Below are 24,580 nucleotides of genomic sequence, written 5' to 3' on the forward strand. Positions count from 1 at the left end.
CCAAATCAATTGGGAACACGTACGTTTATCCCAAGGGCTACAATTCCTTCACTCCAAACCTGCTACGAAGTCTATACCTCTGAATTTGTTTCTCCCTTTGCAGTGCCTTGTAATGTAACCTTCACACGCCACTAACTCGCATCAACACTACCCATGTGCCAACCAACTGCAGTTTGGCATGACGGCATCCATGTAGATAGGGTTCAGGGCTTACACTACGGTGCTCGTTGTCCTCTTATATCTGTTCAGTCTTATTTGGTCCCTCCTCTTAAATCATCAAACCTCAAAATTTTCTATCGAATCCTATTTAACATTCTGGCCATTATCATCCCACCTCTATCAGGACTGGAAAATTACACTCATATTTACATATTACACACGCGATACACTCAAAGGACGCACTGACTTTTTTTTTTTTTTTAACAGTAACTAACCTATTGCACCATCCATCGTTTAAATCTACTATTGTGTTAACCCCCACCTCCACTCCACCCTACCCACCCACCCATTCATACCCACCTCATTCATACTCCCCTCACTCATTCAAACACACAAACACACAGCCGTAGTGTAATTTCCCATAAGTGAAGTGTACGAGTCATCGTACAGCGGGCACAGGGATGGACATCTCTGAGGAGTAACGTACAAATCACCTGTTTTTGGTAAAAGGGAAGTTTGAGTGATAGAACCGGCCCTACAATAACAGGTAGCTGGCTGGCACAAACCCTGCTCAGGAGTGATTACCATACATACAGCACCTAGCATTAGTAGGAAGATAAAATTGGTAGGAGCAAGGAATAGATGACCTTGGTAGGAAGTGTGTGCGTGCAGAAGTGCAGGCACTGATGTTAGTATATTGATATACGGGGGTTTACTAAGGACTATAAACACAAACACACAGTACAGTGTTCAGGTTGTAGAAGCTGAGTATTGGCATTATTAGTCTAGTATTGTTGTTAGTATTAATAGTATTAATATTAGTACGTTGTTAGAATATTAAGACATACAAGGGCGAGGCGCAGATTATTCCTGGGCACACGAGATAAAACTGTCTCCAATAACAGTCTCCACCCCCCCCCTCAAGGTATTCCCTAACCCCTACTCTGGAACACAATAGACCCCCACCCCACCCACTCCCTACCCCACCCACCTACTGACACACTACCCGTCCCTCTCTCTCTCACCTACCTCTCTCTCATCTCACCTACCCCTCTCTCATCTCACCTACCTCTCTCTCATCTCACCTACCTCTCTCTCATCTCACCTACCTCTCTCTCATCTCACCTACCTCTCTCTCATCTCACCTACCTCTCTCTCATCTCACCTACCTCTCTCTCATCTCACCTACCTCTCTCTCATCTCACCTACCTCTCTCTCATCTCACCTACCTCTCTCTTATCTCACCTACCTCTCTCTCATCTCACCCCTCTCTCTCTCTCTCTCACCTCCTCCTCCCTCCTCCCTCTCTCTCCCTCCCTCTCCCTCCTCCCCATCTCTCTCCCCCCTCCCTCCCCATCTCTCTCCCCCTCCCTCCCTCTCTTTCCCTCTCCTCCCCATCTCTCTCCCTTCCCTCCCCATCTCTCTCTCCCTCTTTCCCCCATCTCTCCCCCCTCCTCCCCATCTCTCTCCTCCTCCTCTCTCTCTCTCCTCTTTCCCTCTCCCCCCTCCCCCTCTCTCTCTCAGTGTCTCCAATAAGTCTCCCCCACCCTAGGGACCCACTCCACCGCTCATTTCTCCCCTCACCTCTCCCTCCTCTCTCCTCACTCCTCTCCCTCACTCCCTCCTCCCTCCTCCCTCTCCCTCTCCCTCTCCTCCTCCCTCCTCCCTTCCCTCCCTCCTTCCCTTCCTCCCTTCCTCCCTCCCTCCTTCCTTCCCTCCTCCTTCCCTTCCCTCCTCCTTCCCTCCTCCCCTCCCTCCCTCCTCCCTCCTCTCCTCCTCCTCTCCCTCCCTCCCTCTCTCAGTGTCTCCAAGGGTGTCCCCCTCCCCTAACCCCTAGGCCCACTCCACCCCGCTCATCCTCCCTCCCCCTCCCTCCCCTCCCTCCCTCTCCCCTCTCCTCTCCCTCCCTCCTCCCTCCTCTCTCCCCTCCTCTCTCCCTCCCTCTCTCCCTCCCCTCTCTCCCCCTCCTCTCCTCCCTCCCCTCTCTCCTCCCTCTCTCCTCCCCTCTCTCCCTCCTCCCTCCCTCCTCCTCCCCTCTCTCTCTCTCTCCCTCCCCTCTCTCTCCCTCCCTCCTCTCCTCCCCTCCCCTCCTCCCTCCCTCTCTCCTCCCTCCTCTCTCCCTCCCTCCTCCTCCTGGTCCTCCTCTCCCTCCTCCTCTCTCCCTCCCTCCTCTCCCCTCCCCTCTCTCCCCTCCCCCCTCTCTCTCCCCCCTCTCCCCCTCCCCTCTCTCTCCCCTCCCCCCTCTCTCTCCTCTCTCTCTCTCTCTCCCTCTCCCCTCTACCCCTCTCCCTCTCCCTCTCCCTCCCTCCTCCCCCTCCTCCCTCCCTCCCTCTCCCTCCCTCCCCTCTCTCTCTCTCCTCTCTCTCTCTCTCCCTCCCTCCCTCCCTCTCTCTCCCTCCCTCCTCCCTCTCTCTCCCCTCTCTCCCCCCTCTCTCTCTCTCTCTCTCTCTCCTTTTTCTCTCTCCCTCCCTCTCTCCCCTCTCCCTCCCTCCCTCTCTCTCCCTCCCCTCTCTCTCCCCCTCCTCTCTCTCCCTTACCTCCTCTCCCTCCTCCCTCTCCTCCTCCCTCCTCTCCTCCCTCCCTCCTCTCCTCCCTCCTCCTCTCCTCTCCCTCCTCCCTCTCCTCACCCCTCCCTCCCTCCCCTCCCTCTCTCTCTCTCCCCTCTCCCCTCTCTCCCCCTCCTCTCCCCTCTCCCCTCTCCCCTCTCCCCTCCTCTCTCTCCTCCCCCCTCTCTCCCTCCCTCCTCTCTCTCTCTCCCTCCCTCCTCTCTCTCTCTCTCCTTGCCTCTCTCCCTCCCTCTCTCTCCTCCCTCTCCTCCCTCCCTCTCTCTCCCTCCTCTCCTCCCCTCTGCTCTCCCCTCCTGCCCTCTCCCTCCCTCCCTCCTCTCCCTCCTCTCTCCCCTCTCTCCCTCTCTCCTCTCCCTCCCTCTCCCTCTCTCTCTCTCCCTCCCTCTCTCCCTCACTCTCTCTCCACCCCTCCTCTCTCTCTCTCCCCCTCCTCTCCCTCCCTCCCTCTCTCTCCACTCCTCCCACTCCCTCTCTCTCCCTCCTCTCTCTCTCTCTCTCTCTCTCTCTCTCTCTCTCTCTCTCTCCCCTCTCTCTCCTCTCCTCTCTCTCTCCCCCTCCTCCCTCCTCCTCCTCCCTTCTCTCTCCCTCCCTTCCCTCTCCCTCCTTCCTTCTCTCCCACCCTCCCCTCTCTCCCTCCTTCTCCCTCCTCCCTCCTCCCTCCTCTCACTCCCTCCTCTCCTCCTCTCTCCCCTCCCTCCTCTCTCCTCTCCCCTCTCTCCCTCTCCCTCCTCTCTCTCCCTCCTCCCTCCTCTCCCCCTCCCCTCCCTCCTCTCTCTCCCTCCTCTCTCTCTCTCCTCCCTCTCCCTCTCTCCTCCCCTCTCTCTCCTCCTCCCTCCTCTCTCTCCCCATCTCCTCCCTCTCCCTCTCCTCCTCTCCTCTCCCTCCCTCTCTCCTCCTCTCCTCCTCTCTCCCTCTCTCTCTCTCTCTCTCTCTCTCCTCTCTCTCTCTCTCTCTCTCTCTCTCTCTCTCTCTCTCCCCTCTCTCTCTCTCCCCCTCTCCTCCCCCTCTCCTCTCTCCTCCTCTCTCCCCTCCCTCTCTCTCTCCCTCCCTCTCTCTCACTCTCTCTCACTCCCTCTCTCACTCTCTCCTCTCCTCTCCTCTCCTCCTCCTCTCTCCCTCCCTCTCTCTCCCACTCCCTCTCTCTCTCCCTCCTCTCTCTCTCCCTCCTCTCCCCCTCCCCCCTCTCTCTCTTACTCTCTCTCTCTGACTCTCTCTCTCTCTCTCTCTCTCTCTCCCTCTCTCTCTCGCCCTCTCTCTCCCTCTCTCTCTCTCCCTCTCTCCCTCCCTCTCTCTCTCTCTCCCTCTCTCGGTGTCTCCAATAAGTCTCCCCCATCCCCCCAAACCCCTAGAGACCCACTCTACCCGCTCATTCTCCTCTCACTCTCCGTACCCCCACCCACCTTCCGGCACTCTACCCTCTCTCCCTCTCCACCTCTCTCTCCTCCTCCCTTTTCTCTCCCTCTCCCTGCCCTCTCCTTTTCCCTTCTCCCTTCCCCCCTTTTTTTACTAAAAAAAATGGTAACTCGGAGGAAGACTCGAAGATCCCAGGGATAAGAGGGGACTGGTTCTGGTAGGGGGTAATGGATGGAGGAGCAATACAAAAGGATGGAACAAGATTGGAAGAGAAAACTAGGAGAACTTGCTTCAAAAATGGGGACAAAGCTTTCTGTGAAATTGGAAAAAGAGATTGGAGGAGAAGAAGCATTAGGAGTCCCAAGTCGAAGCAGCACAAGCCAGGATAAGGGTCCTAGAATATGAGGTAAATAGACTGAAGCGAGTTACAGGGGTATTGACCAGAGAAAGCACAGCAACTGAAGCTGCTACACCCCTACTGAACAAAGGAACCAATGGGAAGGAAGGAGACAAATTATGCCAAGGTCCTATCAGCCCTATCACCCCACCAAGCAGGGCCAAGGAATGAAAAGGGAGAGCAGCTGGGTGCAGGTGGTGAGAGGGACAGGTAATATGCAGAGACATGACCATGCCACTAGGAGCTACAGGAAAGAATAAGGGAGACAATGGCCATATACAGACAGGAACCAGAGACTCAGAGGGAAAGGCAATGGGAGGAGGAGAGGGTGAAGTCAGTGTTTATTCATGGGGCTTCAGGAGTGTGAGGGAAGGACACACACTGAAAGACGGCAGACAGAGAGACAAGAGATGGAGAAAATCATCAAAGAAATAGATGAAGAGGAAATGTCTGAGATTGTGAAGTTTCAGAGATTAGGGGAGTACCTGAAGGGGAGAAAACGACCAATCTAGTTGATTTTCAGGACAAACAATGCAGAATAGGATCCTCCAAGAGAAACCACGGTTGAAGGATTCAGCAGCATAAAAGGTGTTCCTAGACCGAGACAGAACGAAAACAGAATGACAGCAGCTGAGGGAGAGGACACAAAAGTGAAAGGAGCTAGGAGAGACAAGGACAGAATCAGCAGAGGACAACCAGAGCAGGGCACAGCAACAACAGCAAACACACACAGAACCACCCCTAGAACCCCACAACCAATCATGCTATCCCAACACAGTCCACAATCCACACCCACAGCCCCCACCCCACACTACTATGTAGAATCTCACAGTACACTGCCAGGTCCCCCACCCTCACAGACCCCCAAAAACACAGTGCTGGATGTTATAACAAATAAGTGGGAGGAGTAGCACGAAAGAGTCAAAGAGGCGTCACCAGACATCATAGCCTCACAGAAACCAAGCTCACAGGGATGAAAACAGATCCCATCTTTCCAACGGGATATCAGATTCTGAGGAAAGACAGAGGGAACAGAGGGGGTGGAGGAGTGGCACTGCTTGTCAAAAACTGATGGGATTTTGATGAGCTGGAGAGAGGAGACAGAAGAGAAGCAAGAGATTACATAGTACTAGCACTTCAGTCTGGAGGTCCCAAGGTGGTAATTGCTGTGATGTATAATGCACCACAGAGCAGCTGGAGGCCAAGGCAAGTGTATGATGAGAGTAATAGAGCGATGGTTGACACACTGGCTGAAGTGGCCAGAATGGCTCATGCAAGCAGGGCAAAGCTACTGATCATGGGTGACTTCAACCACAAGGAAATCAATTGGGAGAACTTGGATCCACATGGGGGCCAAGAAACGTGGAGGGCTAAGATGATGAGGTGGTACTGAAAAACCTCATGTACCAACAGGTAAAGGACACTACCAGAGAGGGAGGAGAGGATGAACCAGCGAGAGTGGACCTAGTATTCACCTTGAGTAATGCAGATATTGAGAACTTCACATATGAAAGACCCCTGGGGGCCAGTGATCATGTGGTTTTAAACTTCGAATACATAGTAGAGTTACAAGTGGAGGGGGAAGCAGGAAGGCCAGGACGAATGAAGCCAAACTACAAAAAAGGGGACTACACAAGCATGAGGAACTTCCCCAACTGGGTTCAGTGGGACAGAGAACTGGCAGGGAAGTCAGTAGACGAGATGATGGAATATGTGACAACAATATGCAAGGAAGCTGAGGAGAGGGTTGTACCCAAGGGTAACAGTAATAATGAAAAAGCCAGGATGAGCCCGTGGTTCACCCAAAGGTGCAGGGAGGCCAAAACCAAGTGTGCTAGGGAATGGAAGAAGTATAGAAGGCAAAGGACTCAGGAGAATAAGAACACCAGTCGTAGAGCCAGAAATGAATATGCACAGGCAAGACGGGAGGCCCAAGAGCAATATGAGAATGACAGCAGCGAAAGCCAAATCTGCCCCAAAACTGTTGTACAGCCATAAGAAGGAAGGAGGGGAGGTCACAAAAAACGACTGTGATGTGAGGAGCTCAACAGGAGAATCAAAGAAGTGCTCACAGAGGAGACAGAAGGGCCTCCAGAAAGGCAGAGAGGTGGGGTACACCATTAAGTGTTGGACACAATACGTACAGTCGAGGAAGAAGTGAAAAGGCTGTTAAGCGAGCTAGACACCGGAAAACATCTCTCCATGGGTCCTGAGAGAAGGAGCAGAGGCGCTTTGTGTACCACTAACAACTATTTTCAACACATCTATCGAAACAGGACGACTACCGGAAGTGTGGAAGGCAGTAAATGTAGTCTCAATTTTTAAAAAAGGAGACACACGAATCATTGAACTACTGACCAGTGTCACTGACGTGTATAGTATGCAAGGTCATGGAGAAAATTATCAGGAGTAGAGTGGTGGAGCACCTAGAAAAGAATGAGCTTATCAACAACAGCCAGTACGGTTTCAGGGATGGGAAATCCTGAGTCACAAACCTACTGGAGTTCTATGACAGGGTGATGGCAGCAAGACAAGAGAGAGAGGGGTGGGTAGACTGCATTTTCTTGGAATGTAAGAAGGCGTTTGTCACAGTTCCACACAAGAGACTAGTGCGGAAGCTGGAGGACCAGGCAGGGATAACAGTGGTTCAGGGAATACCTGCCAGGAAGACAACAGCGAGTCATGGTACGTGGCGAAGTGTGAGAGTGGGCGCCGGTAACGTGCGGGGTGCCACAAGGATCAGTCCTAGGACCGGTGCTGTTTCTGGTATTTGTGAACTACATGACGGAAGGAATAGACTCTGAAGTGTGTGTGTTTGCAGATATGTTAATTTGATGAGAAGAATTCAATCGGACGAAGACCAGGCAGAACTACAAAAGGATCTGGACAGACTGCAGGTCTGGTCCAGAAACTAGCTCCTGGAGCTCAACCCACCAAGTGCAAAGTCATGAAGACTGGGGAAGTTCAAAGAAGACCACAGATGGAGTACAGTCTAAGGGGCCAGACCCTACAAACCTCACTCAAGGAAAAGGATCTTGAGGCGAGTATAACACCAGGAACATGTTCTGAGACGCACATCAACCAAATAACTGCTGCAGCATACGGGCGCCTGGCAAACCTAAGAACAGTATTCCGACATCTAAATAAGAAGTCATTCAGAACCCTGCACACTGTCTATGTTAGGCCTACAATGGAATATGCAGCGCCAGTTTGGAACTCTCACCTAGCCAAGCATGTAAGGAAACTTGAGAAAGTGCAGAGGTTTGCAACAAGGCTAGTCCCGGAGTAAGGGGTATGACCTAAGAGGAGAGGTTACGGGAAATCGACCTGACGACACTGGAAGACAGGAGAGTTAGGGAGATATATTAACGACATATACAATACTGAGGGGTATAGACAGAGTGGACAGAGACAGGATGTTCCAGAGATGGGACACAGCAACAAAGGGTCACAGTTGGAAACTGAAGACTCAGATGAACCACAGGGATTTTAAGAAGTATTCTTCAGTCACAGAGTGGTCAGGAAGTGGAATAGCCTGGGTAGTGATATTGATGTAGTGGAGGCAGGTTCCATACATAGCTTTAAAAAGAGGTATGATAAAGCTCACGGAGAGGGAAGAGTGACCGGGTAGCGGCCAGTTGAAGAGGCGGGGCCAGGAGCTGTGACTCGACCCCCGCAACCACAACTAGGTGAGTACAACTAGGCGAGTACACACACCCAAACACACATACATAAACACGCACACAGACACACAAACACACACCCACACACACACACACACACACCCATACACACCCATACACACCCAAACACGCACACCCATACACACACACCCATACACACCCATGCACACACACACCCATGCACACACCCATGCACGCACACACCCATACACACCCATACACGCACACCCAAACACGCACACCCAAACACGCACACCCAAACACGCACACCCATGCCCAACGACAATGCAAAACTGACATAGCGAAAGCCAAGTCTGACCCAAAGCTGTTGCACAGTCACATCAGGACAACATTCAAAGACCAGGCAAAAAGCTGAAGGACCAGGCAGGTATAACAGGGAAGGCACTGCAATGGAACAGAGAATACCTGACAGGATGGCAACAGTGAGTCATGGCACGTAACGAGGTGTCAGACTAGGCACCTATGACTAGAGGGTTCCACAGGGGTCAGTCATAGGACCGGTTCTGTTTGTGGTGAATGTGAATAACATGACGGAAGGGATAGACCCAGAAGGGTTCGTACTGACAGACGATGTAAAGCTAATGAGGAGAATTCAATCGGATGAGAATCAGGCAGGACTAGAGATCTGGACAGGCTGCAAGCCTGATCCACCAACTGGCTTCCGGAGTTTTACCCCACCAAGTGCAAAGTTATGAAGATCGGGAGAGGGCAAAGAAGATCGCAGAGTACAGGCTAGGAGGCCAAAGACTGCAAACTTCACTCAAAGAAAAGGATCTTTGGGTGAGTGCAATACCGAGCACATCTCCTGAGGCGTACATCAACCAAAAAACTGCTGCGCCTGGCAAACCTAAGAATTGCTTTCCGACATCTCAGTAAGGAATCCTTCAAAACACTGTACACCGTGTATGTCAGGCCCATCTCACATCACAGTCCAGCACCACGTGGACAGACACATGGCTTCTGCCGAAAGGAAGAGGTCACGATGTTCCAGGGACACGACGGATGACTCGGATTTAGAAATGGACGACTGATTTAGAAATGTGGGGCGCAATCCTAGCGAAGAAGTTGCGAGACCACTCCGTGTCATCAGAGGAAAAGTCTCCAGTTCTGACAAGCCTAACCATGCAGCCAGAGAATACGGAAGGATGGATCAATGTGAACAGTAAGACACGCCGTCCCTCCAAGGAGCAGGTAAACCAGCTCAAATCACCTTCCAGATTCAAGGTAAAGGCTTATGGGGAACACAAAACCCACTATGGCGTGGTTACACACCTGGAAACACGGCACAAACTGAGGTTCAAGATATGGTTCAACCTGAGGGGAGAACCAATACTGACTCCTATCAACAGGGAAATGCATATCACCTTGAAGAAAGTCATGGAGACAGACCGCTCCTTCACCCTGGAGGAACTGGATTCTCGGCAGAAGGTCACCAAGGGTGTAGTGATGCGATACCCGCTGATGATGCCCATCGAGGCAATAGCAGCTCACCCCAGTGTCGTGTCAGCTCAGCGTCTCAAGGCAAAATCGGCAGGCAATGCACCAGCCCGGCAGGTCCTCATTCAGCATGTAGGACCGCTGCCATCCCAGCTGGACCTTGGTTCTTGGGGCAGGTACGATGTCAGGACCTTCACGGCAGAACCAGTTCGCTGTTTCAAGTGCCAGCGTTACGGACACCTGGGTGTACTCTGTCCGAACAGAGTAATCTGCGGTGTCTGCAGCCAGCCCCACCCTACCGAGGAATGCATCACCAAGCTGAAGAATGCATCGCCACCCACTCCACGATGCCCGAATTGCAGGCAGAAACACCATGCCTGGAACCCTCGATGCCCTGAGAGGCTCACTAGAATTCGCGAGGCCTGGAAGACACCAACGACGAGACAGCAGGCTACAGCAGAGCATCACCCTCAGCAGACGATGGGTGCAGAGAATCCTGCCATACTGCAGAACTCTCATCAGTCAACCCAACTCAATGCCCAGGAATTTCCGACCCTTGAAGACTCAACCACGCGTCATGAACAGGAGCATCCTCCCCCACTACCGCAACGAAGAAACAAAAACATGAGGAACAAGCGGCGCCAACAGGAAACATCTGGGCAAAGCAATCAGCAGACGGCACTACACGAGCCCCCATCGGCCTCCTTGCCAGGCACAGCCACTATGCAGGCTGTGGCTGCACCTCACCAGCAGATGCCGGGTACACAACCTGGCATACAGCAACAGCCCACGGTGTGCACAGTGAAGAAATACAACCCTCAGCAGTCCCCACAGATTACGACAGCCCAGATAATGTCCACTGCTTCGAACCCACCGACAACGCAGGCCCTCAACAGAGAGGATCTCTTAACACTCATCAAGGCATTCACGGATATTATCTGCAACACAATCACCTCCACGGAACAACAGAGCATGTTCCTGCAGATGGTCAGCACACTCCTAAGGGTGTGCTTACTGACAGCAGGAAGCAGTGGATGCCATGAATCTGCAGATTATCAGAGGACAGAGCCCAGTCCCCAGCTCAGGAAACAGCTGAGATGGAGTAACTTCAGTCGCTTATATGGCACACTAGCTGAACTGTCCGGAACAGTGCTTGAAAGAACAGTGAAATTCCAAACGTTTATATGCTGCAACAGTGAAGAATCAATTCTCCTTCAGGAGCCAGAGACGGGTCATCTCAAGATTAAGACCCGTGCCAGGACCCTAGTCCTGGCGAACATTATACATACATATGTCAGGCCCATAATGGAGTATGCAGCACCAGTTTAGAACCTACACCTGGTCAATCATGTCAAGAAATTAGAGAAGGTGCAAAGGTTTGCAACATGATTAATCCCGGAGAGGAGGTTAAGGAAAATCGATTTGATAACGACATAAAGTACTGAAAGAAATGACAAGGGGGAAAAAGACAGGATGTTTCAGAGATGGAACACAGCAACTAAGGGTCACAATTTGAAGTTGAAGACTCAGACTAGTCACAGGGATGTTAGGATGAACTTCTTCAGAGTTGTCAGGAAGTGGTAGAGTCTGGAAAGTGATGTAGTGGAGTTAGAATCCATACAAAGTTTTAAGAAAAGGTATGATAAAGTTCATGGAGTAGGACCTAATAGCGACCAGTGAAGAGGAGGGGACCAGGAGGCAAGACTCGACCCCTGCAATCATAATTAGGTGAATACAATTGAGTGCTTACACACGCACACACGCACGCGCGCACGCACACACACACACACACACACACACACACACACACACACACACACACACACACACACACGCGCGCACACACACGCGCACACACACACACGCGCACACACGCACACACACACACGCGCACACACACACGCACACACACACACACACACACACACACACACACACACACACACACACACACACACGCGCGCACACACGCACACACACGCACACATACACACACACGCGCACACACGCACACACACGCACACACACGCACACACGCACACACACACACGCACACACACACACGCGCACACACACGCGCGCACACACGCACACACACGCACACACACGCACGCACACACACACGCACACACGCACACACACACGCACACACGCACACACGCACACACGCACACACGCACACACGCACACACGCACACACGCACACACGCACACACGCACACACGCACACGCATACATATCCAATGCTTTCAACCTCCAACTCACTGCAGTGTTTCAAACCCGGACTTCACACACACAGCAGTGCTGGTACCACTATTTTGTGGTACAGTGTTCATTTCGTATCCCTACCCTCTGATATAAAGTCTTTATAACTTAAATTGTTACTCTCGTGACCTTGCTTTTTCCTATGTTCACATTTAACCTCCATCTTTTACATACTCCACAAAATTCACCCACGAGTCTTTGCAGTTTCTTCTTAGAATCTCCCAAAAGAACCGTGACATTGGCAAAGAATAACTGACAAATTCCTCTCTAAATTTAATTCGTTATCTTTAATCCCACACCTCTCCTAACACACTATCATTCACTTTTACAACTTCCATCTACATGTTAAACCATAATAAGATTACACGTCCCTGTCTAAGGTCTACATTTACTGTAAAATAATAATTCACTCGCATATTCTCACACACACAAAAGTTATTTACTGATTTGAGTAATCAATTACCCATTCCATACATGTGCAACTTTTGCCACATTGTCTTGGGTAAAATAACTGCACGTGGCCGCCTGTAAATTTAACTATAGAGTCAGATTTACAGGCCATTCGGAGATATTTTACCTAAGCTCATTCCAAGTGGAATGAGATATCCCTTAGAATGGAACACACAATAGTTGATCAGCACCCTGGAACAACAGGAATACAAGTTGTGAGGAAACCTTCCAGTTCGTCTAGCCCAGCCCGGAAATCAGACGCTAGTTCTTGTAATTGTTAATCGAACACAACATTCAAATGTGTATACTCCTCTACAAAAATGTTTTGGTTGAATTACCTGTGATGTGCATGAGCCTGCGAGTGTTGACTTTGGAGAGAAGTTGATGGCGGAAGATGAGGTCAGTTAAATAGCCGTAGATGTAGCAGAAGATAATGCCAACGCCTGTTAGCACTATACACACCAATCCCGACTCCTTCATGCTCAACCCAACCTGAGTCATCAATACATCTAGTCAGAGTAGTTTTCTTAGCCACTTTGTTTATTAGCGTTTATTGGTTAAAATTAATTGGCAAGTATTAACATTAATAAATTGGATTTGCTGTTTCAAAGATTAATTTTAACAGCCGTGACTTTCTAATGTAACGTCTTTTCATGCACAATTTTTTTTTTTTTTTGGCCTTCGAAAGTTCGCCTCTGCCTCTCTCTCTCTCTCTCTCTCTCTCTCTCTCTCTCTCTCTCTCTCTCTCTCTCTCTCTCTCTCTCTCTCTCTTACACACATACAAACGGGTGGTTACAGGAGAAAGAACACCTTTTTCCCTTCTTGTATCAACTTTACATGGCACTATTGACCAGTTACTTTTTCTTTCTCCTCCCACTTGTCTTCCCTCATTCCCTCCTCTTCCCTTCACAGTAGCTCTGATAACAGATTCTATCCCACTCCCTCTTGCGCTACCTTCATTAACACCTCTCCGACTTTAATTCCCTCCAGAAGTCACAGTATAAAATGAATGATAAAAAAAAGTGTGATATACAAAGAAATCATCAAAAACAAAAGTGGTGAACAAAAGGATAGAGTAACAAAGAAACATCCTGATATTATAGCTTTCACTGAGGCAAAACTTTCTGGAATGTTACCTAATACATTATTCCCAGAAGGGTATATCATAGAGAGAAGAGGCAGATAAGAGGAGATGGGGGAAATATGAACACTGGTCACCTCAATGCAAATATAATAGGAGAGTTAATAACCAGGATTCCCAAGGTAATAGTACATGAAAAAGCAGGGAGGATTTCGATATGCAGAGAGAGCTACATTACAAATTCTAGAAAAAAGTGGCATAGAGTACAAGACAAAACAAAACAAAGCTGCTGATAGTAGATGCTTTCAATCATGAGGAAGTAGATTGAGAGAGCTAAAATCCACTGGAAAGATAGAAACAAGATGAGTAAAACTGAAGGAGGAAGAAATGGAAAATTTCTTGAACCAACATGTCAGAATAAGTTACAAGAGTTATATCAGGGGACGAACCAGCTCAACTTTGCTTGGTTTAATCTACCATATTATTATTATTATATTATAATCAAAAAAGAAGCGCTAAGCCACAAGGGCTATACAGCGCTGCAGGGTAGGGAAGGAAGCAAGGGAATTGGATGGCAGAAGGGAGGGGGGATGATCAGCAGGTTACAGAAAACAGCGGGGCAGGGGATAGTACGGGGGTAGAGGGTAGCAAGAGATTGAAGTAGAAAGGGCTGAAAGTATCAGAATTTGTGAAGTACGTCAGTCGTTGTCAAAAAGTCAATGAGAGAGTCAGGATGAAAGGTGGGTCCATCAGCGAGAAGGGAAGGTAAAGAGAGAGCAGTGGGGCGAAGACGACGACAGAGATAAATTCTGCGTGCTCGTTGATAAAGTGGGCAGTCCAACAGAATGTGGCTGACTGATAATGGAGCTTGGCAATTCTCACAGAGAGGAGCAAGACGCCTCTCCATGAGATATCCATGAGTAAGACGAGTATGGCCAATGCGAAGACGGGAGAGAGTAGTCTCCCAACCTCGACACTGGTGATAAGAAGACGGCCAGTAACCTATACTCGGTTTAATAGACTGAAGTTTGTTGCCGAGCATAGTAGACCAACGTTGTTGCCAACGGGTGTGAAGGTGGGAAGATATTACAGCAAAATAGTCCGTACATGGAATACCTCTATAAGAAACTGGTAGGTCATGTACTGCTGACCGCGCAGCAGTGTCTGCCTGTTCATTGCCCTGTACGTCAACATGACCAGGGACCCAACAAAAAACAATATCTTTATGCTTGGTAAAGATGCGGCGTAGCCAAAGTTGGATACGGAGGACTAAGGGGTGAGGTGTATCAAATTTTTGTATAGCCTGTAAAGCACTAAGGGAGTCTGAGACAACCACAAATGATGACACAGGCATAGATGCAATACGGATAAGTGCTGTAAGGATGGCATATAATTCAGCAGTAAAAATACTAGCCGAAGATAGTAAATGCCCTTGTACGACGCTGTCCGGAAACACTGCTGCGAATCCTACGCCATCAGAAGGCTTAGAGTCATCTGTGTATCTGTGTACACAGCAATGGCATGAGAATGAGTGAAAGTGGTCAAGAAAAAGAGAGCGGGAAGCGACCGTAGACAGTTGGGCTTTCGAGCAAGGGAGGGAGAAAGAACAGACTCGAACAGCTGGAACTTCCCAGGGGGGTAGGGAAAAGTGAGATGCTACATGTACATAGAAAGGTGGTAGTTGAAGAGAAGACAAGAGCGAATGAAGGCGAAGAGAGAAGGGACGGAGTAAGCAGGGGCGGCGAACAAATAAAGAATGTCTACTAATATCAGTGACCATTCTATAAATGGAAGGATTGCGGAGATCATGAGAGCGTACATAGTAGCGCAGGCAATGGGCATCACGGCGATCGGATAAGGATGGAACGTTCGCTTCTGCATAGAGGCTTTCGACAGGGGAAGAGCGAAAAGCACCAAGGCATAAACGTAATCCTTGGTGATGAATGGGGTTAAGGCTAGAGAGAGTAGCAGGAGATGCCGCTGAATAGATCTGGTCACCATAATCAAGTTTCGATAAAATAAGGGTGGAATGTAGGTGAAGGAGGGTTCGACGATCAGCTCCCCACGAAAGATGAGCAAGGGTTTTAAGAAGGTTCAGCCGGCTGTGACAAGTTGCCTTCAGAGAGGTAATGTGAGGTTTCCAGGATAACCTACGATCAAAGAGAAGGCCCAGAAACTTGACTGTATCACGTTCAGGGATACGGGAGCCATAGAGGTACAAAGGATGATCGGAGATGACAGAGCGTCTAGTGAAAGTGATTTGGTGGGTTTTAGTGCTGGAAAATTTAAACCCACGTGTGGTGGCCCAATTGGAAACACGGTCGACTGCATGTTGGAGAGAAACTGTAAGGAGGTGACAGTCAGCGCCTGCACAGGCAATAGCAAAGTCATCAACATAGAGTGATGACCAAATATTTGATGGAAGACTAGAGGCCAAATCATTAATAGCAAGGAGAAAAAGTGTTGTGCTCAGAACACATCCCTGGGGGACACCTTCAGCTTGGATAAAGTCCAGGGAGAGCACATTATTAACCCGAACACGGAAATGCCTGTCAGTTAAAAAGTTCTTAAGGAAGGATGGTAGATTGCCTCGAAGGCCTAAGGAGTGGGCTTGGGCTAAAATATTATACCTCCAAGTTGTGTCATATGCCTTCTCAAGGTCAAAAAATATGGCAATAACCGAGTGGTTATTCGCAAAGGCATTACGAACATACGTATCCAAGCGTAGTAAGGGGTCTATGGTAGAACGTCCCTTACGAAAGCCATATTGACGAGTGGAGAGACTGTTGTGTGTCTCTAAATACCACACTAAACGTCTATTTACTAGGCATTCCATTACTTTGCAAACTGCACTGGTAAGAGCAATGGGACGATAGTGGGAGGTTTCATGTCCCGTAGTGCCTGGTTTGCGGAAAGGGAGAACAATGGCGGATTTCCACAGCTGTGGAAGAACTCCTTGTGACCAAATAAGATTGTAAAGGCGTAATAGGACTGCAAGGGCTGACTGATGTAAATGTTGTAGCATACGAATATGAATGTCGTCGGGCCCAGCTGCCGATGATCGACAAGCTGAGAGTGTTGCCTCCAGTTCTTGAAGTGTAAAAGGCACATTATACTGTTCTTCTCTGAGAGAAGAAAAGTCCAAGGGTGCTAACTCTCTGGCATACTTTGAGGAAAGAAATGAGGGGCATAGATGGAGTCCCTGAGAAATACGGACCAGATGATTGCCAATTTCATTGGCAACATCTAGTGGGTTTGCTATATCAACACCGGCAACCCGCAGAACAGGAGCCGGGTCAGGAGAATATTTACCACTCAGTTTTCGTACTTTTTTCCAGACTGCACTCATAGAGGAAGCAGAGGTGATGGTGGAGACATAATCTCGCCAGCAAGTGCGTTTAGCGTCACGGATGACACGGCGAGCGATCGCACGCTTCTGTTTAAAATCAAGGAGTCGCTCTGTGGTTCTATTGTACCGGTACCTGCCCCATGCAGCGCGTTTCAAACGTACTGCACGAGCACAAGTAGGAGACCACCAAGGCACGCATTTCTGAGAATGCCTGCCCGAAGTTTGGGGTATAGAATGAGAAGCTGGGGTGAAAACGGAGGACGAGAAGAGGTGTAAAAGCTCATCGATGGAGGACGAAGAAGGAACCTCTTTAAAAACAGTCAGGTGTGAGTAAAGGTTCCAATTTGCCCGATTAAATTGCCAGCGTGGGGTGCGAAGAGGTGGCGAATATGAAGGGGAAGTAAGAATGATTGGGAAATGATCACTGTCATGTAAGTCCGGGAGAACAGACCAAGTGAAGTCTAATGCGGCGGAGGAAGAGCAGACTGAGAGATCGATGCAAGAGAGAGTATGAGTCCGAGGATCAAAATGGGTGTGAGTACCTGTATTTAAAACATGGAGGGAGTGGGTGGCAAGAAAAGCCTCTAACTGAATTCCACGGGAATCACAGTGAGACCCCCCCCCAGAGGAAATGGTGGGCATTAAAATCACCAAGTAACAGAATCGGTGGCGGTAATGACGAAACAAGGAAGGCAAAATCCGGAATAGATAATGCCCGAGAAGGAGAGAGATATAAAGAACAGAGCGTATACCACCTATGTAAGTGGATACGGGCTGCTGTGTAATGCAGCGAAGTATGAACAAATAGCTGATGGTACGGAATATCAGTGCGGAGAAGAAGGGCACTTTCATTAAAGGTCCCATCAGGAAAAGGATCTGAATACAATAAATTATAGCCTGAGATGTGAGAAATAACAGCAGAGTGTAATTTTGGTTCCTGTAATCAAACACCAACAGGGGCAAACTGGGAGAGTAACATCTGAAGCTCACCCCGATTACCCCTGAGGCCACGTATATTCCACTGTAAAAAGGCCATGATTGGCAATGATAAAGATACTTGAAATCCGCAGGTAAGGGTTCCTACGGACTAGAAGGGTTAGAAAAGTCCACATGCGGAGGCAGTGGAAAATGTTCAAGCAGCGAAGGAACGGTGCGCTGTGAAGAAAGGAGTTGCGCAGATGGAGCAGAGGAGAGAGAAAGAGCGGAAGGTGGATCAGTGTCCATTGATGGTTTGGTCTCTGCAATATATTCAGAGATTGCTTCAAGTGTTTCGGAATTCAGAGATGTCGTATGGGAGACAATATTGGGAATGGTAGGGGGAAGATGAGTAAAGATTGGAACTGTATTGGACTGTACCAAGGTAGGGGGGGGCGAAAGGGTGGAGGGAACTGGAGAAGCGTGGCAGGGGACAGAAGAGACAGGAACCTGGGAGGTGGCAGAAGAGGAAGAAACTTGGGAGGGAACAGGGGAGGAAGGTACATTACGAGGAGGAGGGTGAACCTCTGCACTTGTAACTGAGCCAGTGAGAGGGAAAGAACTAGGGACAGAGACAGGGAGGGTAAAATGAGGAGGTGGAAGATGGGTAGGAGGTGTTACCGGCCCTTTTTTTGACTTTTGAGAAGTAGAGGGACGATTGGGAGGAGGTGTCGTACGAGGTCTCGTCGATGCTGAGGCTTGTAAGAGAGAACTCGAAGAAGCGAGATTAGACTGAGGCGTTGAAGTAGGGACGTCTGAGCCGAGGACAGCAAAAGGATTAGATACAGGAGTGATTATGGGAGAGGTAACCACAGAGGTGGGTGTAGAAGATGGGATACCAGAAGTGGGGGGACGTTTTGAAACACGGGAATAAGAAACACGTGGGAGTCTCCCTTGGAGGCGGAGATGAGAAACTGCCATGGCATAAGGGAGACGTTCTGTCTCTTTGAGGTAACGGATTTCCCGCTCGTTTAAATAGACCTGACAACGGCGAGAGTACGAAGGGTGAGCCTCATGACAGTTAAGGCAAGAGGGAGATCGATTGCAAGACGTATTAGAATGGTCATCGGCACCACAGACTGGGCATCCGGCGATAGATCTGCAATATTTCGCTGGATGGCCAAATCGCCAGCAATTTCTACACTGTTGTGGTGTAGGGATCACCTTTCGAACTTGTAACCGATGTCCTGCTATATAAACTGAGGATGGGAGTTCTCGGCTGTCAAAAGTTAAACGAGCCACATTGCTAGGGTATCGTCTCTGCCCACGGGCAGGAAGAACGTAAGTGTCTACCTTGAGGATTGGGAGATCTTGGAGTTCCAGCTGTTCTAGAATGTCGGTGCCACATGTCTGGAAATTTTGTTGAACTATGGTATGGGGCAGAATGACGGTACCAATACAAGAATTGAGGGAATGATGTTTTTCAAGGGTGACAGGAACAGTATCTATATGGGAAAGACGAGAGCTCACGAGCCTGGGTAGCATTCTGTACGGTAATGATGCACGTACCGCTCTTAAGAGCATGAAAAGAAATATCTTTACCAACATGGCGTAGGAGTGCCTTGCCAATACTATGGTCAGAAAGATAGGCAGTAGAGGAAGTTGGTCGTAAAGTGAAGAATTTAGTACACTGTTCAGTCTGAAACTGAGCGTGGAAAGGTAGTGAAGGACGTGTCGATCGTTTCTGAGAAGAACGAGGAGGTGAAGGTGGAGAAGTATCATCAGCAGGTAATTGTCGTTGACGTTTAGGAGTGGGACCAGAGTTGGTCCGACGTGGAACGGGTCGGCTATTTGAAAATTGCCGCACCGTAGAGGGAGAGGCCGGAAGCATAGTCAGAGGAGAGCGAAGGTCTGATAAATCGAAGGAGTCAGTCGAGGCCTCAGTACATGAAGCGGGTGAGGAAACAGCACCGGCAATAGGTACAGAGGCATGAGGAATGTCTGAAGAGTGGTCCAAAGATGAGGCGGGGTCAGAACGGGGTGCGGTATCAAGAAGGGGCCCGGGGGTACCAGGTTCATGGACTAGGGCTGCCATGGTTAGGTTATTTCTTTCTTTTTGTTTTTAAGAAAAAAAAAGAAAGAAGAAAAGAAAATAAAAATAAAAAAAAGAAAAAAAAAGGGGGGACCGGGGAGGGATAGGTCCTAGGAGGAATGAAAGGGCCAGAAATCTCCCTCCGCGCCCAAGAGGACCTCAGCACCGCAAGTAGCGCAGATGCAGCATGGAACCCGTGCCATACCCTACCCATCATGCTAGTAAACTAACAATCCGGGATAGCAACCTCACATCTGCCGAGCTACCTCGGTGGACAAAAGAGAGGGCGGCCGGATATCCGCCACAAAGCATACCTCCTTCGGCCACCACCCCCGGAATCCGAAAGGTGGCTTCCAGAGATACACTCGTCTCCCGAAAGACACCCAAAGCTACTCCGGGATACCGGAGAGGGATCGGGACATCCCCAGGCGATCCAGATTCCACGGCAAACTACGCCACCGCTAAGAACCTCAACGGAATGGGATGGACCCCGGTATCCTTTCTCCTACCCAGGAACTCGCGCGCCTGTGGGAGAAATCCCAAAGGACAAAAAGAGGAAGGGCAAAAGGGAGGAGTGGGGAGGAGGAGGAGGAAAGGAAAAAGGGGAGGATGGGGAGGATGGGATAGGGGAGGGGAGATTGGGGGGTAATTAGGTTCGGTCTGAGGAAGAAGACCGATAGGTCTAATTCCTCAGACCAAGAGCCTCTTCACCACGCCAAGGAGCCCCCCTTGAAGAGGTTAATCTACCATAGATGAAACTAAATAGGGTAACTAGACGATAGAATTTTAAGATGACTAGTTTTGAATACTTGCTAGAAGATGGGGTGGAGAAAAGAGGGATGTGCAAATCGTACTTGATTACAAGAAGAATAAACAGGCACAATACTGTGATTGTAACAATACACAAATAACCCTCACATAGGAGAAACTTATGAGGGTTTGACCTCGCTACACTCCACTCTGACTTGTATCACTACCACTACTCCAACCTACTGCTAGTACTACTACTACTTCTACTACTACTACTACACTATGACCTACCTCCGCCACTATCTTTGCTTCCTTTAGGTTATTCTTCAACTCTATATGTCGTTGGTTAGGCCTCATTTAGATTATGCTGCACAGTTCTGGTCACCCTATTACAGAACGGATATAAATGCGCTGGAGAATGTACACTGGAGGACGACAAAGATGATCCCATGTATCAGAAATCTTCCCTATGAGGATAGACTGAGGGCCCTGAATCTGCACTCTCTAGAAAGGCATAGAAATAGGGGGGATATGACTGAGGTGTATAAATGGAAAACAGGGATAAATAAAGGGGATGCAAATAACGTGCTAAAAATATCAAACCAAGACAGGACTTGCAGCAATGATTTCAAATTGGAAAAAAATAGATGCAGAATGGATATAGGAAAGCACTGGTTTGGTAACAGTTGTGGATGAGTGGAACAAATTCCTGAATAGTGTCATTGAAGCTAAAACGTTGTGTAATTTTAAAAATAGGTTAAACAAGTATATGAGTGGGTGTGGGTGGGTGTGAGCCGGACCTGACTAGCTTGTGCTAGTAGGTCTGATATAGATCTCCTTCCAAGTGGATGTGACTAGAACCTGACTAGCTTAGTCAAGTAGCGCTTGGGCCAGTAGGTGACTTGGACTTGCCTAGCATGAGCCAGTAGGTCTGCTGCAGTGCTCCTTATTTTCTTATGTTTATATTATTACTTCTACCTTCTTACTGTCTCGTCCACACCTCCTCTCGTATATACTGGTTTCTTTCCTTTCGTGCTTTTGTGTGACTGGTTAATGGTTCATATGGGGCCGAAACGTTTCCTATATATGTATACATGAGAGTACTGAAAGTGATAATCTGTTTTCTAAACTGAATCTAGTGAGATAGGAAAATGATTGGACAGACAACCGACGAGATGATGGAAGGTCTTCTCAGAAAGTGCCTGGAGAAGAGCAAGGTTTATACCTAACAGGAAGTGTAAGAAATCAAGATACGGAGAAAACCCTTGGTGTAATTAGAGCTGCAGAGAAGTCAAACAAATGTGCAAACGAACTTGAAAAAAAGTACATAATGCAGAGGACGGCAGAGAATAGGAAGGCAAGCAGAATAATATGTAATGTAGGAAAATAATCCGAACGTTAATTTGCGGAAGACATAGCAACAATGTCAGACTACTAAAGAACCACATAAAAAAAATGTGAAAAAAACGAGTAATATGGTCCAAAAAAGGTAAGGATACATACAGAAGAAGACTGAGAAGTTCAGAAAGAATTTAGTAGAAGATTTCAGGAGGAAACTGGAATTGTGTAAGAATGTCGGGTTAAAGTATTAATCATATATTGGACGGAATTCATGTATCAGAGGAGGAAATGAAACCACTTCAAGAGTAAGACACATCAGAATCCATGGTACATCACAATGGATACTGAAAGCAGTGAATGAACTGCATAAACATGTAGCAATAATCTACTTGTCTCTGGAAGCGGGAAAAGTACCAGACAGATGGAAAACTGCGAATGTGATCCTAGGATACAAGCAGGTGAACTGACGAGTGACACTGAATTACAAGCTAACATCACTGACAAGTATATTAACCAAGGTATTTGAAAAGATGATCAGGAAAAGATGGCTTGAGCATCTTTTTGTTTTCAAGAAAATCAGCATGATTTAGGAAATGTAATGCCTGACTCACTAACTTCTGGAGTTCTACTACAAAATAATGGAAAATCAAGCAAGAAAGGCAAGAATGTGGTAATTAAATTTGACACACTACCCCACCAGAGATTAATTCACAAATTAGAAGAGCACGCAGGAATACGAAGAAAAATCCTATAGTGGATTTAATGACTGCCTGACGAACAGAAGACAGAGAATGATAGTAAAGGCAGAGGTTTCAGGACGGGAAAGTGTAACAAGCAGGATTCTCCAACGATCAGTTCAAGGCTTTAATTTTAATATACGTAAGTGACCTGTCGGAAAGGATGCCTAATATGTTTCATAGTTTGCTCAGGACGTAAAATAAGAAAAATACAAATGGAAGTTAATAGAGACATGCTACAGGTAGACCTGAACAGGAGTGGTAAAACACGTGGTTACTGGAGTTCAACTCAAGCAAGTGAAGCGTCTTGGAAATGACTCTTGAGAGGCGAGAAACTCCATGTATCGCCCCTCCCCCCCACACACACACACTCTTACAGTGAGCATCACATCAAACATTTCGCTAGAAATGGCATAACATCTGTTTGAATATATTTTCAAAACTGCCATCAGAGACCTAACTAAAGATTCTCTTAGTACTCCCTACACGACATGTGTTATGACGGTCATACAGCATTCAGCACCAACATGGAGGGAGACCCTCACCTCATCAAGAAGATACGAAAACTAGAAAAGGTCCAAAGGTTTGGAACAAGACTATTCAGAGAACTGAGGAGACAATTATGAAATGAGAAGAACAGACGAGGGGTCATAGAAGGAAACTAAACACACAAGCCACAGAGACTTAAAGAAATACATTTTTAATCTTGGGGAGTTAAGTGGACGAAGTAGTAGAGACAATACCTAATTTCAAAAGTATGATAGGACCCCACTTATTAAGGTATCAATAAAACCAGCGACTGTACTTCAGGAGGCTGGACCAGGTGGTGTGACTCAACACCAACAAATAAAACTCGATCAGTAAACGTAAACACACACACACACACACACACACACACACACACACACACACACACACACACACACACACACATTTGCAGGTTCGCACGCACATGAAGATATACACAGAAAGCGAATACATTTACGTGAGAATGCAAATGCACAGGTACACGCGCACACACAAGGGATGGCACCTGTTGTACGAGGAAGGTTGGAGCCTGTATAGATGTGAAGTTCTGGAGGAACCCGCCACCCATCTCCGACAAAATCATGAGGTAGACGACCCGACATGAAGCTATACGTCCCCACGGTATCCTCCGCTACACTCCCACAGCGCGTTGAAGAGACATGTGTCACGATTATAGGAAATGTAGGAGTAATGCAGCATATAATGGTAGTTGGATTTAATATTTTGTTTACATATGTCGTGCCGAGTAGGTAAAACTGGTCAATTAGCAAGAACTCCTTCCTAAAATTTTCCCGTATATGTTTAAAGATATATTTTTTCATTTATATTAATGTAAAAATTATTAATTTTGTATCAAAACAACCTTAGAAGACTCACCTAACCTTATTATAACAAACGCAATTTAATTAAGCCTAATCCAACTAAACATATTTTAGATAACTTTACAATAATTTATAAAACACTGAAATATATTTTTTTCGTTAGGTTCACAATGATTTTTGCGAAATTGTTGCATACACAAATTTTCGTTTCCCTTATTCGGCAAGAAGAGCTTTGCTGTTTCAGACAAAATCACAAGTTGTACCTTTTCGGCACGACATTATATATATATATATATATATATATATATATATATATATATATATATATATATATATATATATATATATATATATATATATATATATATATATATATAAACATTAGTGAAAAAATATTCTCACCATTAGCAGCCCTCAGTCATGTTAGGTTATTCTCCTTCAATTTCAAGTTATCTTCCCACCTCAAAACAAGGTGAAATATAATTTAGCTTGCTACTCCTTATTTCTTTTAAAACTAAAACTATCGAAACAATTTCTTATTTACTATCAACATTTGTAGCATACGTATATTAACACTAATTGCCAGACATAATGAGGGCAAATTCCTAGGCCTATACCTCGACAACAACCTGAA

General features: G+C 47.7%; 1 protein-coding gene across 3 annotated transcripts in view; it reads right to left on the reverse strand.

The window, feature by feature from the left end:
- The window catches only part of LOC128696521 (uncharacterized transporter slc-17.2), a 164,692-nt gene that overhangs the window by 45,536 nt on the left and 94,576 nt on the right, over positions 1-24,580 (reverse strand). For 2 of the 3 annotated variants that reach the window (XM_070094763.1, XM_070094762.1), the window contains exons 6-7: positions 23,631-23,756; positions 12,671-12,824 (exon numbers count right to left, since the gene is read on the reverse strand). In XM_070094763.1, the coding sequence (XP_069950864.1) occupies positions 12,671-12,824; positions 23,631-23,756 (280 nt within the window). The remainder of the gene's footprint in view (positions 1-12,670; positions 12,825-23,630; positions 23,757-24,580) is intronic. The other variant, XM_053787801.2, reaches the window with a different exon arrangement.

This window comes from Cherax quadricarinatus, chromosome 47 (genome assembly GCF_038502225.1).
Source record: "Cherax quadricarinatus isolate ZL_2023a chromosome 47, ASM3850222v1, whole genome shotgun sequence".
NCBI classification, from domain to species: Eukaryota; Metazoa; Arthropoda; class Malacostraca; order Decapoda; family Parastacidae; genus Cherax; species Cherax quadricarinatus.